Genomic DNA, 17,187 nt, shown 5'->3' on the forward strand with positions numbered 1-17,187 from the left:
AAATATATATATTGTAAAGTAGAAATCGTTTAGAAAATTGGAATGCCTTTTACTAAACCCTGTAAAAACAAACACCATCTATATGTATTAATATATCGATACTAACAGATTTTCTTTTACCTCTTATGTGATTATAGTTCCTATTTTTCACTAGTATTTTTATTATGGACATAGTATTTTATTATGGATGGACATAGAAACAAAGATAATTCTCTCTACAGAGGGTATAAAATTAATATATAATTTTATATATAATGTATAAAATATAATGTATAAATATTTATAGATTTATATTTTAAATAATCTATATTTCTATATAATATAAAATATATATATATGTATAATATAGGGACTCAATTAGTTTCTGCTAGTGTGGAGACGAGTCATATCATCAAGAGGGGCCATGATGGTAGGAACAGTCAGAGGAATTCTTGTGTTGTGATGAGTGCATGTAAGTTAAATGAGTCTCTTATCAGTAGAATTGATAGCAGGATAATGGCTAGGGTTACTTCCTGTGAACTTGTTTGGCCTACAACTTGTAATGTGCCAATTTGAATTTGAATGCTCATCCTGATTACAGAATAGAGTTGATGGCTAGGCTTGATATGGTTAGTAAAAATAGGAGGCCTATATTCAAATTAATTAGAGGATCCGGTATAGGGAGGGGAGTTCACAATAGGAGAGAGATAGAAAAGGCCAGGCTTGGAGCAATAATGTAAAGGGTAGTAGTAGATATTGAGGGCCATAGGGGTTCTTTGGTGAAAAGTTTTATTGCATCAGCGAATGGTTGAAGCAGTCCATTAGGGCTTACAATGTTAGGCTCTTTGGCTAGTTGTATGTAGCCTGAGTTTTCGCTCATTGAGTGTAAGGAATGCTATGGTGATTAGAGTGGGAATAATAAGTAGGAGAAGATTAATTATGCGCATATTGTTAAGAAGAGGAGTTGAACTTCTGATTATAAAGTTTTAAGTTTTATGCAATCCCCAGGTTCTGTCATCTTTACAAACCCTGTTCTTGGGTAAGGTATATAATGATTTGTTAAATTGAGATAACGTCATTTATGAGGCAAGGGTACTTTTTGAGTGGGCCCTATTTCTCTTGTCCTTTCATTCTGGGAGAAATCTTAAATAGACAGAAACAGACTTGGATTGCTCTGATCTGAACTCAGATCACCTAGGACTGTAATCGTTGAACAAACGAACTCTTAATAGCAGCAGCTGCATGATTAGGATGTCCTGATCAAACATCAAGGTCATAAACTCTATTGTTGTTATGGAAATCTAGAATAGGATTGCACTGTTATCCCTAGGGTAAATTATTCCATTGATCAAATTACTGGATCAATATATATTGATTCCTTTAGAATAGCACAGTCTTAGTTAGGTCGAGTCATGCTCCGAGGTCACCCCAACCAAAATTTTTAATGCAGGGATACTGGCTAGGGCCTGTAGGCTTTTTGAGTTTTTATTTGCATTAATAAAATTAAGCTCCATAGGGTCTTCTCGTTTTATTTATCTATATCCGCTTCTTCCCAGATAGGTCAATTTCACTGATGAAAAGTAAGAGACAGCTGAACCCTCACGTGGCTATTCATACAAGTCCCAATTTGGGGAACAAGGGATTATGCTACCTTTGCACAGTCAGGATACTGAGGCCATTCCTGCATGAAAGTGCATTAAAAGCTTACCCACATGCATATAAACACGTATTAGAAATCCCTCCATCAACCTACTAATATTAACAGTACAATACAAATTTTATCCAATTAGTATTATAAATCCTTAATATTACATAGTACATATATTCGTTCATTGGCCACAGCAAGTCCCAGTCAAGAAATTTCTCATCAATATGGATATTCCCCACCAAATTTTGGTCTCTTAACCTGCAACCTCTGAGAAATCATCATCCTGCTCACGAGTGCTACCCTCCTCGCTCTGGGCCCATTACACTTGGGGGAGACTATATTGAAACTATACCCGGCATCTGGTTCTTACCTCAGGGCCATAAAATTAAGATCGCCCACACTTCCCCCTTATATAAGACATCTCTATGGACTAATGACTATCACGCTATTAACCAGTCATGGGAGCACTGCCATGCATTTGGTATTTTTAACTTTGGGGGTGCTATCACTCACCATCACAGAAGACCTGGTCCCCTCTAAATAAGCTGTCAATGAACTTGGATTTTATTTCTGCCAAATCAATTGTAGAAGCTGAACTTATATTGAATATTCTGAACTGGCATTCCAATCATGAGGTGCTTAGTAATTCATGCTTGATGGACATAATAATTAATCAATAGGTGCGTACGACCACTCATGTACACTCACTTCCAAGAACTACTTCCGATTAAATTGGCAAACCCTCCATCCCCTCATCTCGGAACTTATCACCAACCCAGGTCAATGTGCCCTTGCCAAACCCCAAAAACAAAAGACTAAATGCAACCCAGTCAGAGCCCAAAAACCACATTTTAACCATGAATATCCCAACAGCTACCTTTCAATTGATGTAATTTTCCTAAAATATTCTTAAGACGCTCCTACTAAATTAAGGTTCCATTTCATATAATAAATATAATAACTAAACTTTCACCCTAATACTAGTATAATACGTTGAACATACCCCTCTGAAAGTGACATCCCACATATTATACCCTAAATCAGTTATACCCTAATTAGAAATATTCTCTCAGTCAAGCCTCTGTCAATTCAACTTTAAAGACTAAATTTTCAGAACTGAAAATTACTATTCTTACTTACTTTTTCCCTTCACATTTTAATCTTACACTTAAGTATTTTTGCAGCTAATGTTGCTTAATTATTAAAATCAGGACACTGAAAATGTCTAGATGGGTCTTCACAACCCCATAAACAAATAGGTTCAGTCCTGGCCTTTCTATTAACTCTTAGTAAGATTACACATGCAAGCATCCCCACCCCAGTGGAAATGCCCTCTAGATCCCCCAGATCAAAAGGAGCAGATACCAAGCACACACAAAGATAACTCAAAACAGTTTGCTCAATCACACCCCCACGGGAAAGAGGAGTGATAAATCTTTAGTAATAAGCAAAAGGTTAACTATGGTCTACTGATGTCGAGGGTTGGTCAATTTCGTGCCAGCCACCGCGGCCATACTCAGCCCTAGCTAACCTAATAGCACTCGGCGTAAAGAGTGTTTAAGGTCCCTAAATAAAGCTAAACTCTAAGTCATTAGAAAAAAAATGAACTCCAGATAAAAGAAAATATACTATGAAAGTGGCTTTAATAGCCTAAAGACACAATAGCTAAGACCCAAACTGGGATTAGATACCCCACTCTTCTTAGCCCTAAGCTCTAATAGTTACATTAACAAAACGATTCCCCAGAATACTACAAGAAATAGCTTAAAACTCGAAGGACTTGGAGGTGCTTTATATCTCTCTAAAGGAACCTGTTTTATAATCAACAAACCCCGATATACCTCACCACCTCTTGCCCCCAGCCTATATACCACCATCTTCAGCAAACCCTAAAAAGGTTATGGAGTAAGCACACGTATTTTCATTAAAATGTTATGTCAAGGTGTAGCTCATGAGGTGACAAAAAATGGGCTACATTTTCTGTATCCAGAAAAACTTACAACAACCTTTAGGAAATTTAAAGGTCCAAGGAGGATTTAGTAGGAAACCAAGAGCAGAGTGCTTAGTTGAATACGGCCATGAAGCATGGACACACTGCTCATCATCATCCTCAAATATTGCTCTAGAAACTATTATCACTAAAAACTCTCTATGCACATATAGAGGAGCTAAGTCAGAACATGGTAAGGATACTGGAAGCTGCACTTGGACAAAACAAAGTGTAGCTTAAATCAAAGCATCCACTTACATCCAGAAGATTTCATCACTACCTGATCACATTGAGCCAACTCAAGCCCCAAACCTCACTAAAGTGCATAGTGTGGGACCTGGGGAAATCGCCAGTTGTTTGCTGTCCTGCCATGGCTGTTCTACACATCCCTGGAGACTATGAGCATGGGTTGTGGTGCAGTAGTGGCTGGGCAGGACCAGAAGTGTCCATTTCTGACTTGGAAGCAGAAGGAACCCAAGGCTTAGGGCAGAAAGGGGGCTCCAGCTCCATACCATTCCCAGTGCCAACTTCCCATGGCAGAAACAGGAAGGAATGTCTGGCAACCCACCAAGGGTCAGACTCCATGTCAGCCCTAGCAGAAGCTGCCTAACCCTGGCTGTTCCAATGACAATTAGACACTCTTGGGAAGGTGGAGCCCTTTGTGGGAGCTCAGGATGGGTGTCCTGGAAGTGCCACTTAAAGACCACTGAGGCCTCTCAAAATCCCTGTGTTAGAGCTGCAGCTCTCCATGTGGGCTGCAGTACAGTCACCTATGGAGCTTTAGGACAAGCCCAGGGCTCAGCTGCCCAGACCAGTGCCTTGAGAACTTTCGCAGCAGGGACAGCTGGCTTGGAGAAGCATGCCTGGGAGATCACGTGGCACTGCCTGGGTGGGTCCTCGGCTGACAGAGGTGAGGGTAGGGCTCATGGGGACTTGATAATGCTGTGAATTATGTGTGTGTGGCAGGAAGGTGCCACAATGCCAAGGCTCCACGTCTTGGAAATTCCATGAGGTCCGCATGAGGATAAACTAAACACCAAGTGCAGTCCTCAAAGGAGTAACAAAAGAAATACCCACACAAGGAACTCTTTGAAACTGAGTCTGGAAGAAGGGCTTGCCTGTTGCACTTCAGGAGAATTTGCTGAAAATAACTTTGCTTCCCATTTCATTCTCTTCGCTTGTTCTAAACATCACCTCCTCCCCATTCCTGTAATTTCATCATTCTGGGCTCCTTACTCTTGTTGCATCTGTTTTTACATTTTATGGATACCTGGATTTGATTTACTTAAGAGCACATATGGCTTAATTTTGTATTTGTGGTAGTCATTTATTACATTTGCCCCCATTTTATCAAATGACAGTTTTTTTCTCGTATTTATTTTTAATATGTTAAAGATTTTGTATCCAGTTTATCTAAAACTCCTTGCTTAAAATGAGTTTAATTCTAGTAATACATACATATTTATCTCTGGATTGTTTTATACTTCGATGTTAAATGTTTTTCTCCAATATGTGACTGCATGGATAAGACTTTTTAAAAGATACAATAAAATCTGATCTCTCTGTCTCACTTGATCATGTGGCTAAACGAGTCAATCCTTCCATCAAATAGAAATATCCGGTATCACTTAATCTGATTAATAAGAACATCCAGTGTGCACATGCACCCAAGATGAGAAGACCAAAAAAAAAGCCAAAAAAGAGAGAATCCCATGATTTCTGTGTAAACTCTTACAGATACTATAAATATTTTTTGCTAGAAAGAGTATTTTAAACAAAAGGTCTTCAGGCAAGTGTATTAAAATTGCCTTGGGTACGAGGGGCCCTATCACTTGCAAAACTTGGCAAATTGGATAAATAGTGATTAAAAATACAAATTACACAGAAAACTCTTTTAATAAATTGTTTTAATTAAATTAAGTAAGTAAGTAATTTGAGATGTAGTTTCATTTTTGTTGCCCATGCCGGAGTGCAATGGCATGATCTTGGCTCACCACGACCTCCGCCTCTGGGGTTCAAGCGATTCTCCTGCATCAGCCCCCGAATAGATGGGATTACAAGCATGTGCCACCAGGCCCTGCTACTTTTGCATTTTTAGTAGAGAAGGGTTTCTCCACGTTGGTCAGGCTGGTCTCAAACTCCCGACCCCAGGTAATCCACCCGCCTCGTGCTCTCAAAGTGCTGAGATTACAGGCGTGAGCCAGAGCGCCCAGCGGAATAAATTGATCTTTTAAAAAAATCTTAATTGAGGTTCTCTAAGGGAGCCTTTTAGGCAACATGCCCGCTAGGTGTACTGATTGGTAGAGGAGCTAGAGTCAGGCGAATCGATGTGGCTCCTCCATCCCCCCTGCTGGGAGTATCCTAGAGAGACAGCCTGGAACCCCGCGAGGCCCCCAGGTCCAGGGAGCAGCCATGGCGTTCAGTCCCTCGGTCCTACCCTGACCTCGAAGCCCGCGCCGGGCACTCGCGGGCCCTCACTTGCTCTTCTTCCAGGGCGGCAGGATCCTCTCCTGCGCCTTGACGTGGCGCTTCTCCTTGGCCTCCTTGTACCTCCACTTGGGGGAGCCGCAGGTGGCCGCTGTCCTTGGTGCTGCCCTTCCGCGCCGGCCGCGGGTACTAGAAGGTGGGCGCGGGCGCCTTGCTGTCGCCGAACCCGGGCACTACCACGCCAGGCCACACGCTCCTCTGTTGCATGCGCTGCAGGATCAGGAAGCTGGCATTCCGCGAGGCGGGCGCGGCGGGGCCCCAGGACCCCGGCAGCACTGCAGGTCGGAGTCCTGCTATCAGGGAGCCCTCCCGCTAGCCCACCGACGCCCGGACGAGCCTCCTACGCTGTCCTTGGCCCTCCCCCTCGCCCGCCTCCTGCACCTGCATCCCCTCTCCCCGAGCCGCCAGGATTTCCTGCACCGCCAGCCGCCTCTTCCCCACGCACGGAGTGCTCTCGGGGCACACGGTCTGGCACGCTATGGCCACCGCAGAGCTGTTAGAGGCTCGTGGTCATCCTGACCATGTGATCCAGGGCGCCCCGGTCCTCCGGACCCCGCACGGAGCGCGGCGTCAGCGCGGACAACTCCAGTACCTGAGCATCTGGAGGCGATTCTTGGAGCCCTAGGGCTTCTGCGCCCTCTCTGGGAGCGGAGGCAGCTCAAGCTGGTACTTTTCCCTGAACCGCTCCCAGTAGGGGCGCTCCAGGAGCCACTGCATGAAGCGGACATGTAAGTGCTCACTCCTGTGGCAGCATCCCATGGCGGGGGCCCTCTCATGAACACCCGCCCCTGCTAGCTAAGGGGTTGGATGCGATCCGTTCGACCCTCCCTGGCCCCTTTCATCAGGGCGGTGAACGCGAACGCGTCTTTCCTTTCCAGGTCAAGACCCGGGACATAAGTTCAACAAGTAGTTGGTGATGATAGTGTGCCCTGATAGGGACCGAACGGCCTCTTTAGTAAAACAGCGCGGGGAAGTCCTGAACAGATGCTCAGCAGCTTTCCTCATTTTCTTTTTAATTCCGTGATGCCTCTGTGTCAGTCTGACAACATCTCTCCTGGGGTCTGTGACTCTGCTGGTCTTCAGTGCCTACTGAGAGGGGTCGCTGACCGTCATCAGACATGAAAACTTCAAAGTCCTCCATCCTCAGTGTGGGGGCCCTGGGCCAGCTGCATCAGCCTCACCAGGAAACCTGTTGATCTGCTCATTCTTGGGCCCCACCCCAGGCCTATTCAAAGAAAGACTCCAGGCGCAGGACCTGGTAGTCTGTTTCCACCACATCTGGGCTAAAACTGAGATGAACCAGCCCAGGTGTTGCTGATGCAGGAAGCGCCAGGCTGAGAGCTGTGCCCATGGGGCCAAGGACAGCCGCTGCCTGTGCAGCTGTGATTAGGGCTGTGTTCCCCTCCCTGTCCTACCAGTTGATGTCAATGTGGGGGCACTCAGCTAAGGCCACCAGGGTATATCCACAAAGCTATGGTAGCAGGCGGCAATACCGCCGATCCAGCCATTGTGGTCAGTCTCCTGCGCTTCCTTGACGTTCAGCCCCCGACGCACCAGCGTCCCCAGCAGCCCCACGCCTCCGGGACGCTCTCCTCGCCCTCGAGGCCGTGCTCCTCCTTCTCCTCTAAAGGGTAGAAAGAGTTGTCCGAGGCGATGCTGCGTGTATTAGGAGGACTCAAGAAGTCCTGGAACTCTTCATAATAAGCGCGGTCCTCCTGGACCTGCGATCCCCGGGGTGGGGACGACGGTGGCGGGATCATGCAGCGCGCCCCGCCGCCCTCCCTCCCAGTCCCAGTCAGAAGCACCCTGCTGGCGAGTGGAGGCGCGGGCAGGGGGCCCGGGGGGCGGCCAAGGGAGTGAGGCGTGGGGCAAGTGCCAAGGTCCCTACTTCTCGTTTCTGCGTCCCCAGAGAAGCCAAAGCTCCCGCGCTCCACCCCGGCAGAAAACTGCCTTCTTTTACATTATTAAGTTTGTTTTCATTTTAATTTTTTTGGACATTGATAAAATCACTTTCTGATTTTTGAATAATTTTCAAATTTACCCTTTTAAAATGTTTTTTACAATTTATTTTAATGTTTTTATTCTTTTGTGAATTATAATTATTGTAATTTATATCTTCAATTATTATGGAAGAATTTTATAAAAGTCTTTTTCACATAATAAAGTCTAATATATGAACTATTATTTATTCTCTCTATCTCAAAAATGAAATTTAATTAAAGTTTTAGAACACTTTATGTTTTGAGACTTTTGTTACTTATGTGACGTTATAACTATTATTCTTCACTCTTCTAGTGAATTTTTAATGTCATTCAAAGGGTATATCTTGATTTACTAATAATTAAACATGTTTCTCAAAACTATTCTTATAAGATATTTAGAATTTCACCTTCCACTGGCATGTTAAGTATGTTCTCCTTCCCTTTTAATGCATATTTTCCCTCCAAGGCCCCGTGTTATACTCCTTATTCACCCTCCTTTCAAGATGTGAGGATTTTTTATTATTTATCTTTTGAGTCAGAGTCTCACTAAGTCTGTCACCCACGCTAGACTGCAGTGGCATGATTTTGGCTCACTGCAATCTTTGCCTCCCGGATTCAAGTGATTCTCCTGCTTCAGCCTCCTGAGTAGCTGGGATTGTAAGTGTGCGCCACCATACCCCACTAATTTTTGTATTTTAAGTAGAGACAAAGTTTTTCCATGTTGGCCAGGCCAGTCTTGAATTCCTGACCTCAAGTGATCTGTCTGCCTAGGCCTCCGAAAATGCTTGGTTTACAAAAACAGCAATTAAATGCTGGAATAATGACTGGGAACTTGTCTAGAGTCTCCAATGATTATTCTCCCTATAATAAGGCAGAAAGCCTTCCTCAGAATTATCTGGACTGACATCACTCATTGTCCAGACCTGTTAACAGACTCCTGCAACCCAGTGCTATGAGTTTCAAATGTGCCCCTCCAATAATGCAGTAGAAGGCCTGAGTTTCCCCATAATAGTATCCTTGAATGCCTGGAGGCTTTTAAGGCACACGAATGTATTGATCCTATGAACTTTATGTTTTGTAAAAATCTCAGACTAGGTGAGGTGTTCGGACAAATTAAGATTCAGGGTGATATCCACCATTGAGACAGAAAATCAGTCTAAAAAATTATAACCTCAAAGTCCAGAATGAGAAAAAAAGCTTTCCTTAGACCCTCCTTATAATTGTCTTTTTATATATAGATGTAACTACTAAAAGACAAGCTCTGCCTGATGTAGCTGGCCTAGATATATACAGATTTATTAATCGTAGAAGAAACAATTATAATTTTCAGGTAAAATGGCTACATAAAATATTTACTTGCTGTTTTTGAGACAAGTTCTCACTCTGTCACCCAGGCCCAGTGCGATGGCACAATGGGAGCTCACCGAAGTCTCAAAATTCTGGATTCAAGCAATCCTCCCAACTCAGCCTCCTGAGTAGCAGGGACAACAGGTGCACACCACCACTCAAGGCTAATTTTCTTTTTATTTGTGGTAGAGATGTTGCCCAGGCTGATCTCAAACTCCTGACCTCAAGTGATTTTTCTGCCTTGGCCTCCCAAAGCCCTGGGATTATAAGTGTGGCCACTATAACCAGCCTTAGATCAATTTTTTTTAATACAGATAGCTTCCCAACTAAAAATATTTTATTAGAATTCTCTTAATTCAGCAAAGCAATGTTATTACTGACCCAGTCTTCACTTATTTTCAGCTTATATGCAAGAACAGTCTCATTATTCTAAGCCTTGTACCTCTTCATCATGATTTTACATAGGAATCTTCCTCTTTCAATGGTTTATATTAAAAAACCCAAGGCAACTGAAATCAATCCCATAAAAATTATGCTACAATTATTTTAAACCATAACATTATAGTATTATCTTTGATATGAATCTGAAAATCGATTTGTTTCTTATCTGTTGATAGATATTCATTAGTATATTCTATCCTATTTTATTACATTGTGGAAAAGTATTTTAATGTTAGAATAATATTTGTACATATTAACTCCTCTACTTATCCATTTATTCATCTTATTTATGGTGTACTGTATTCTAAAAATTGCACTGGATAATGGTAATATCTTAACAAAGAAGACAAATACTGCCTTTGCCCCCTTGGAATTTTTAAACTGGTAGAAATACATATAAGAGTTTTCTGAATATTATAATCTGATATAATATACTCAGAGAGAATGTAATAACAGAGCAATGCAGCACTGAAAAACTTGCACGAGCTGAAATGTGATTAATAACTAGGACGTTGAGAAATAATAAAGTCTGTGAGGTCAACTTAACTTGGTCAGACTTAAAAAGAAAATAAGCACTCGTCTTTATTCTTTGTAAAGATAAGATATCCACCACTTCATTTTTCTACCCCAGCCTGTTCAAATATACAAGTAAGACAAATGGTTTACAGTGTGTACAAACTCTGAAAACATACTCTCAGAAAAATAAATCAGATTAAAAAAATTTATATTGTATGATTTTATTTACCTAAATGCATAAACATAAAAAGTAGATTAAGTGTTGTGAAGGAATGGGGAAGGTGAATGGAGAATAAATGTTAATGGGCACTGGGATTCTTCTGGAAGTGATAAAAGTGCCCGAGCAGTAAAGAGTTCTGATGGCTGCACAAGTGTGATATACTAACCATCTCTGAATTAAATACATTAGAACATGACTTTCACAGTAAGTGAATGAATCTCAACAAACCTTGTACCATAAAAAAAAATAAATAAATAAATAAAAAATAAAAAGAATCATTATCTATATTCTAGTGAAGATTCCAGGCCGGGCGCGGTGGCTCAAGCCTGTAATCCCAGTACTTTGGGAGGCCGAGACGGGCGGATCACGAGGTCAGGAGATCGAGACCATCCTGGCTAACACAATGAAACCCCGTCTCTACTAAAAATACAAAAAAATTAGCCGGGCGAGGTGGCGGGTGCCTGTAGTCCCAGCTACTCGGGAGGCTGAGGCAGGAGAATGGCGTAAACCCGGGAGGCGGAGCTTGCAGTGAGCCGAGATAGCGCCACTGCACTCCAGCCTGGGCGACAGAGCGAGACTCCGTCTCAAAAAAAAAAAAAAAAAAAAAGATTCCACAATAATTTATTAATTAAAATAACTTAATTAACAAATATACACATTCAAGGTGGTTATCCCATGTATAACCATAAAGTAATTACATTCCATGAAGTTACAAGGAGCTCACAGGCTCTCACATATTGGGTCTCAGAACACTATTTGTCTCATATATGGGAGGTCACAATAAATCATCATGAAACCAAATTTTCATTTACAACCAAAGCAAAAGAAAGGCCTCAGAGGGGAAGAGAAGGAAGAAGGAGGAAAATCATAGATAAGAGAACTTTTAGAAACATCAAAAAAACTCACAGATCCATTTTCATAATCCAGAAACACCCCAACCCGACCCAGAGGCCTTTGCACATGCTGAATTAAAGGTGGAGAGATGGTGGAGAGACTATAGTGATTGTTCCTCTTTGAGGAAATTAACAAAAATGTTTCATCAGAATCAATAACAATATTGGTATCGGCTGTCCTGGAATCTCTACAGACTCCCAGAATCCAGGTGGAGGAGTGGGTCACATCCACTTCCCAGTAATGCCTGCCAGAAGTGAAGGCTTGCGCTCCCCACACAGCAAAGCTCTCCACTCCCTGGGGATCCATGGGCGCACTGCGAAGGTCATCTCCAAATATCACACGTCTCACATCCTCAGAAAGGCTTATATAGCAAGGAGTCATTTCCGTGCTCAGAGCATTATCCACTGACAAGGAAAAAATACTATATTAGTGAGAGCTATGAGGGACAGAGGCTCTGTGGCCCAATTATTCACTTCATTTGCCCTTCTTCCAAGAAAATACAGAAAAAAGGAAGCCAAGAGAGTTCAGTGCCATGCATCCATGAAGATGAAATGTCATTACAACTCTACAGCACATACAATTATATATTGTTCCTTAAATAATAGAGAAAAAAGTGACCATATCCCTGGGCAAAGTAATGATTTAATGTCTACCTCTGCACAGTTTGTTTCAGGACATATCAACAATTTTTTTCTTTAATAGAAAAACTTTCTCATATTATTTGTCTTTAAGATCATCAATAGGTAGACATCACCTTGCTGTGATGTATTTATTGGAATGTAAGTTATGCCTGTTACAGTCTCAAACATCAAAACTTTGGTAGAAATTAACACATGTAAAGTTTATAAGTTTCTGAAAGCATACTCTGGCTTTAAACTATCTGTTTAGCCCCCGATTCAATCTGCTGTGGGTTCCTGCCCTCTGCTACCTAGACCTGCTCTCTAGAATGAGCCTAACATGGTTAGGCCGTGTTCACAGATCCCTCAGCTTTCAGTTGTTACGAGATGTATCTGATGGCATTAGAATTATCCTGATTATGGACATTTTAGTCATTTTCTTTGTTGATCAAAAAGTTCTGAATTTATAAATAGTAAAGTTTACTTGTAAAATGAATGTAAATGCACATAGAATAGAACCAATTAAAAACCATTATGCCAAATCTAAGCCTTCAAAATTGAATTAAATTGAATACACACAAAATACTGATGCCACCATGAGAATTAGTGTCTTCATAACTACATGACATGAATATTCTTTGTCCTCTTATTCTGAAGATAAAGTATGTATCTTGCTTCACATTTTCATCAAACTCTAACTCAGGAAATTGAGTTTTGATCATTGTAGTATTACTATGCAGGTAGAGAAGATGCACATGTTTTGGAAAACTATGTATTACCTACATGTCAAAAATAATAAAACTTAATGGGAAAAGCCTCGACCAATGGACCAAATAAAGAAATGATTTGAGGCTGGACTGCCAAGCAGCTGGCTCTTACCTCTGAAGTTGTTGAGCATGTCTAGGACTCCAGTTATGCGCCATGAAGTGAGCTCTGGGTTCACTGGCTGGGGCTTTTGCATCTCTGCCAAATCAGCCCTGCAAAAAAATGGTCTCAGTTATATTTCCAGGTCCAAAGCTAATCACACAGTCATACAAAGATATCATATTTTCATATAAGATGTTTCCTCAGAATTCTGTCAGTTTTGGTTAACTGCATGTGCATTTTATTCCACACTCTATGGGCCATACAAATGTTACTTTTTCTGAATTTTATTGTATAAAAACCCAATTTCGCCAGATATGCTGTTTTCAGATATTACACAACTTCTAAACTCATTAAAAGTCATTACCTCCCTCTGCCCATCACACCTCCTGAGGGAATTAAGAAATCCTGGAGGCCGGGCGCGGTGGCTCAAGCCTGTAATCCCAGCACTTTGGGAGGCCGAGGCGGGCGGATCACAAGGTCAGGAGATCGAGACCACAGTGAAACCCCGTCTCTACTAAAAATACAAAAAATTAGCCGGGCGCGGTGGCGGGCGCCTGTAGTCCCAGCTACTCAGGAGGCTGAGGCAGGAGAATGGCGGGAACCCGGGAGGCGGAGCTTGCAGTGAGCCGAGATCGCGCCACTGCACTCCAGCCTGGGCAACAGCGTGAGACTCAGTCTCAAAAAAAAAAAAAAAAAAAAAAAAAAAAAAAGAAATCCTGGAAATATTTCAGAGAGCAGAAAACTCAGACAAAAGCATTTGGGACCACAGCCTGCAGTTGTCACTAATGTTAGTCAGTGTCTAACAGAGAATGTTCACTGACAAAAAAGGCTTTAATCTTTTGAGCAAAACAAAGGAGTCTAATTCCAGCCTGAGAACCCTGCTGCTGAGGGTCCTGAGGCAACCATTTTCCTGAGGTCTTTCCTAGAAATGGATGTATTGTGATGGAGCAGGTCCTGGTCATTGATGCTTTTAGGAACAAAACCTTCCTCCTCAGCCCACCCAGAGGGAATCTCTCTCCTCCCTCTGTCTTTTTTTTTTTTTCAAACCTTCCACCCCTCTAGAGTAGAATCCAACACTATGATTCCTCAGAGAAATTTTGTATTAAGATCTGTGGGGTAGGGCTGGACAGGATGGATGGACTGGAAAGAACAAACTTCAGAATGGCAAATTGTTTTTACGTATATATGAATTCATACAAATTTTCAGATGAAAACTTTCCAGACCAAAGAGAAGAAGACCTCAGGCCCTCTTTTGAAACAAAAATGGAAATAGCCACTCAGAATGATATTAGTACCTCAAAATGTGTACACCCCGTTCATTCACAAGAGAATGAACTTTTCAGAAATAGCATTTTTTAGTGTAAACTCACCTTGCCGATACATTTCTCACATCCTGCAAAAAATAAAAGATAACGTTAATTGTGAGAGATTTTTCCTTCTGTATCTTTTCTCATACTCTTGTTTCTTTCTGTTTTAGTGTTTTTAAAATGTGTATCTTTCTATTCCCCTCTAGGGAATCATTCAAGGCTACGTTAATAACAGAACCTCAACTAAATAATGAATAGCTTCATCAGTGGGCATGAAGAAGAAAGGAGCTCAGCAAGAGATGGTGGAGCAAAGCAAAGATGTCTAGGTTTCCAGTGTCATTAATTTCCTACTCTTATTTCCAAGGAAAGGTCTGACCACTCATGACAACTATTAAAACAAAACAGAACCATTTGAGAAACAGAGTACACGGAGATTGATGAGCAACTTTCATAAACCTCGCCCCAGAAAGGGGAAAACCCTCAATGTCTTCAGCAAATCACTGTTGTGTGGGACATCAGAGAGTGAGGAGGAACTAGGGCATATAAATGGAGTATTACTAGCCTTCCCCTAGCCTCAAGTTCTAATGATTTTAGATTATCTCTATGTGTGGATAGTACTCTAAATTAGATTGAAGAGAATTTTGTTATATGTGATCTGCTAAAATGATAAAAATTTCCCAAAGATTGGTATACCGAAGTATGCAGTAATAAGTGACTGGACAAATGTAATGTAATGGTGGGAGTCAGACAGCATGTGTCACTTAGCTTAGAGCAGTGACATATGCAGGTGACATGTGCATGTCCTGGCAGCAATGTCCAGCAAGGGTTTCCTGTCTCTGAAGATGGACCCTCCCTCCTCACCTGGAGCAGCTCCACGGCAGGCATGTGGCACGTCTCCCACAGCACTCTGTACATGTCTTTCATCCTTTCTAAATGTTGGGTCATTCTCACTTGACTGTCTTGTAGTTGTTGGAAAAGCTCTTCTGCTTCTCTTTCCAGTGCCTGCAGATGCAGCTGCTCTTCCTCATGGAGAAGTAGATGCATCTTTTGATATTGAATAGTGATTATCACCTTCCTTAATGAGACATAGTCCTGCAGAGATGTTTGGTTAAAAGAATTACATGTTCTCATTCTCAATAGAAAAGTTCAAATAATTATATGCTGGGTGTAATCAAGCAATTTTTAAACTTTCTGCCTTGCTCTTGCAAAGAGTCTTGAATATTTGGTGTTTTTTTTCTGTCCATCTTTTTCAATATTCTTATTCTCTCTCCCCTTTTAAATCAAAACCTATATAAAGACTTCTGGTTTCTGTCACTGTGATGCTTCTTTACAGTTCTTACTGAGTCCATTATTTCCTCTATTATTCTCTCTTTTAGGATTTTTCCATGTCTAATTCACCTAAATGTTAAAGAACATTTAGCCATACATCATATTATGTGTGTTTTCTTTTACTTTTACTATATTTTTACTCTATATAGTATTCTATTTCTTTCCTCTTCCTCACACCCAGTCTTAGTGAAATGTTGTCTCATCTGCAGTGTCTGAAAAATTGTATACCAACCTTCAAATTTGAACTAGAATACATAACATGCCATTTATCCAATATACTAGAATTCATTTGGCTAGCTTGTGTGGGCTTCTCTATTTGCGATTCCTATTATATCAATTGAAATCACTATATTTTCTTGGGATGAAATCACTATCTTTTAACTGGTAGTTTGAATTTAGCTAAAAAGTGTAAACCAACATTGTGTTTATTTGAGTAAAAATAAAGGAAATATTTTCATTCTTACCGCTAACGAACGAAATTTGCTAGTTTCCTGGTTTAGATTATTTTGTGTCTCTTGATTGATCTTCCACAAATAGTTCATTTTCTTTATAAGTTTCTCCTGAAAAAGAAGCAAGAAGCTTAGCAATAATGAAGACAGTATACTAGATTTCATCCCCTTATCAATTAAATAAAAAGTCTGTAATTGAAAGAAACATAAATTCAAGTTAGAGTGGAGTGGTCAGATTTTACCATGTTAAACAAATTTGGTCCTAATAATTTGGATGTGAGAAATGATAGAAATATAATAGAGAGTTTTAAGGGACCCTTTGGATAATATCATCAATTTTCGGAGGAACCGGCTTTTATATAAAATGACTTTGAAAAGTGTTCTTGGTGCTGGTCACCTGTTCCACAGCTCCATTCTACACGTTCGAACAATGTTTCTAAGGAAACCTCCTTTAGTGAAGTCTCAATGCAGCTATGATTAGAGTGCCAAATTAGTCAGCAACATTGAAAGGACACATTTATGTGTTATGATTGACATGGAATAATCACCACCTCCACCAACTGCATTCTCATCACCATCATTGTCATAGGCCCTCATCATTCTTATTTGGGATTATATACATATCAAACTGCCTTAGAGGCATCACATACCCTGCATTCCTCAGCAGCCCATCCCATTGGACTGTGGCTGTGAGCCATGTGCTCTGGTGACTCAGTGCAGGGCCCACAGAGCAATCTCTTGTCAGCCTCACAGAAGAGCTCCTTAGTTTCCTTATGGAGCACACAGATATTGTGTGAGTTGTTGATGTTCTGAGGTCTGGTCTGTCTGGCTAGGGAAGCCAGCTTTTTGAGTGCCGCATTGGTGTTGAAGTCGGACTTCGCTGAGATTTTTCTGCACACAGGGCAGCGCATTGGTGCTCTGCCTTCTTCCCAGCAGAGGCAGAGGCAGGGCTTGCAAAAGCTGTGCCCACAGTCAATGGTGACCGGGTCTATGAAGTAGTTCATGCAAATGGAGCAAATGAGCTCATTCTGGAAGGCTTGCACGCTGTCTGAATCCATATCTCTGAAAATGAAGAAAAAGGTGAGAATTTCTTTTTCTTATTTTTATTTGCCTT

General features: G+C 41.4%; 1 protein-coding gene and 1 pseudogene across 1 annotated transcript; both read right to left on the reverse strand.

The window, feature by feature from the left end:
* Positions 1–5,507: 5,507 nt before the first annotated feature.
* On the reverse strand, positions 5,508–9,883 carry LOC102138788 (ankyrin repeat domain-containing protein 33B-like; annotated as a pseudogene).
* A 1,531-nt stretch (positions 9,884–11,414) lies between these two features.
* On the reverse strand, positions 11,415–17,131 carry LOC102139163 (tripartite motif-containing protein 64C). Its single transcript, XM_015436011.3, has 6 exons — positions 16,724–17,131; positions 16,089–16,184; positions 15,157–15,387; positions 14,359–14,381; positions 13,001–13,098; positions 11,415–11,908 (listed from the first exon to the last, which is right to left on the reverse strand). Exons 1-6 carry the CDS (start codon positions 17,129–17,131, stop codon positions 11,415–11,417), a joined length of 1,350 nt encoding a protein of 449 aa, XP_015291497.3.
* Positions 17,132–17,187: the final 56 nt, after the last annotated feature.

Source organism: Macaca fascicularis, chromosome 14 (genome assembly GCF_037993035.2).
Source record: "Macaca fascicularis isolate 582-1 chromosome 14, T2T-MFA8v1.1".
Taxonomy (NCBI): Eukaryota; Metazoa; Chordata; class Mammalia; order Primates; family Cercopithecidae; genus Macaca; species Macaca fascicularis.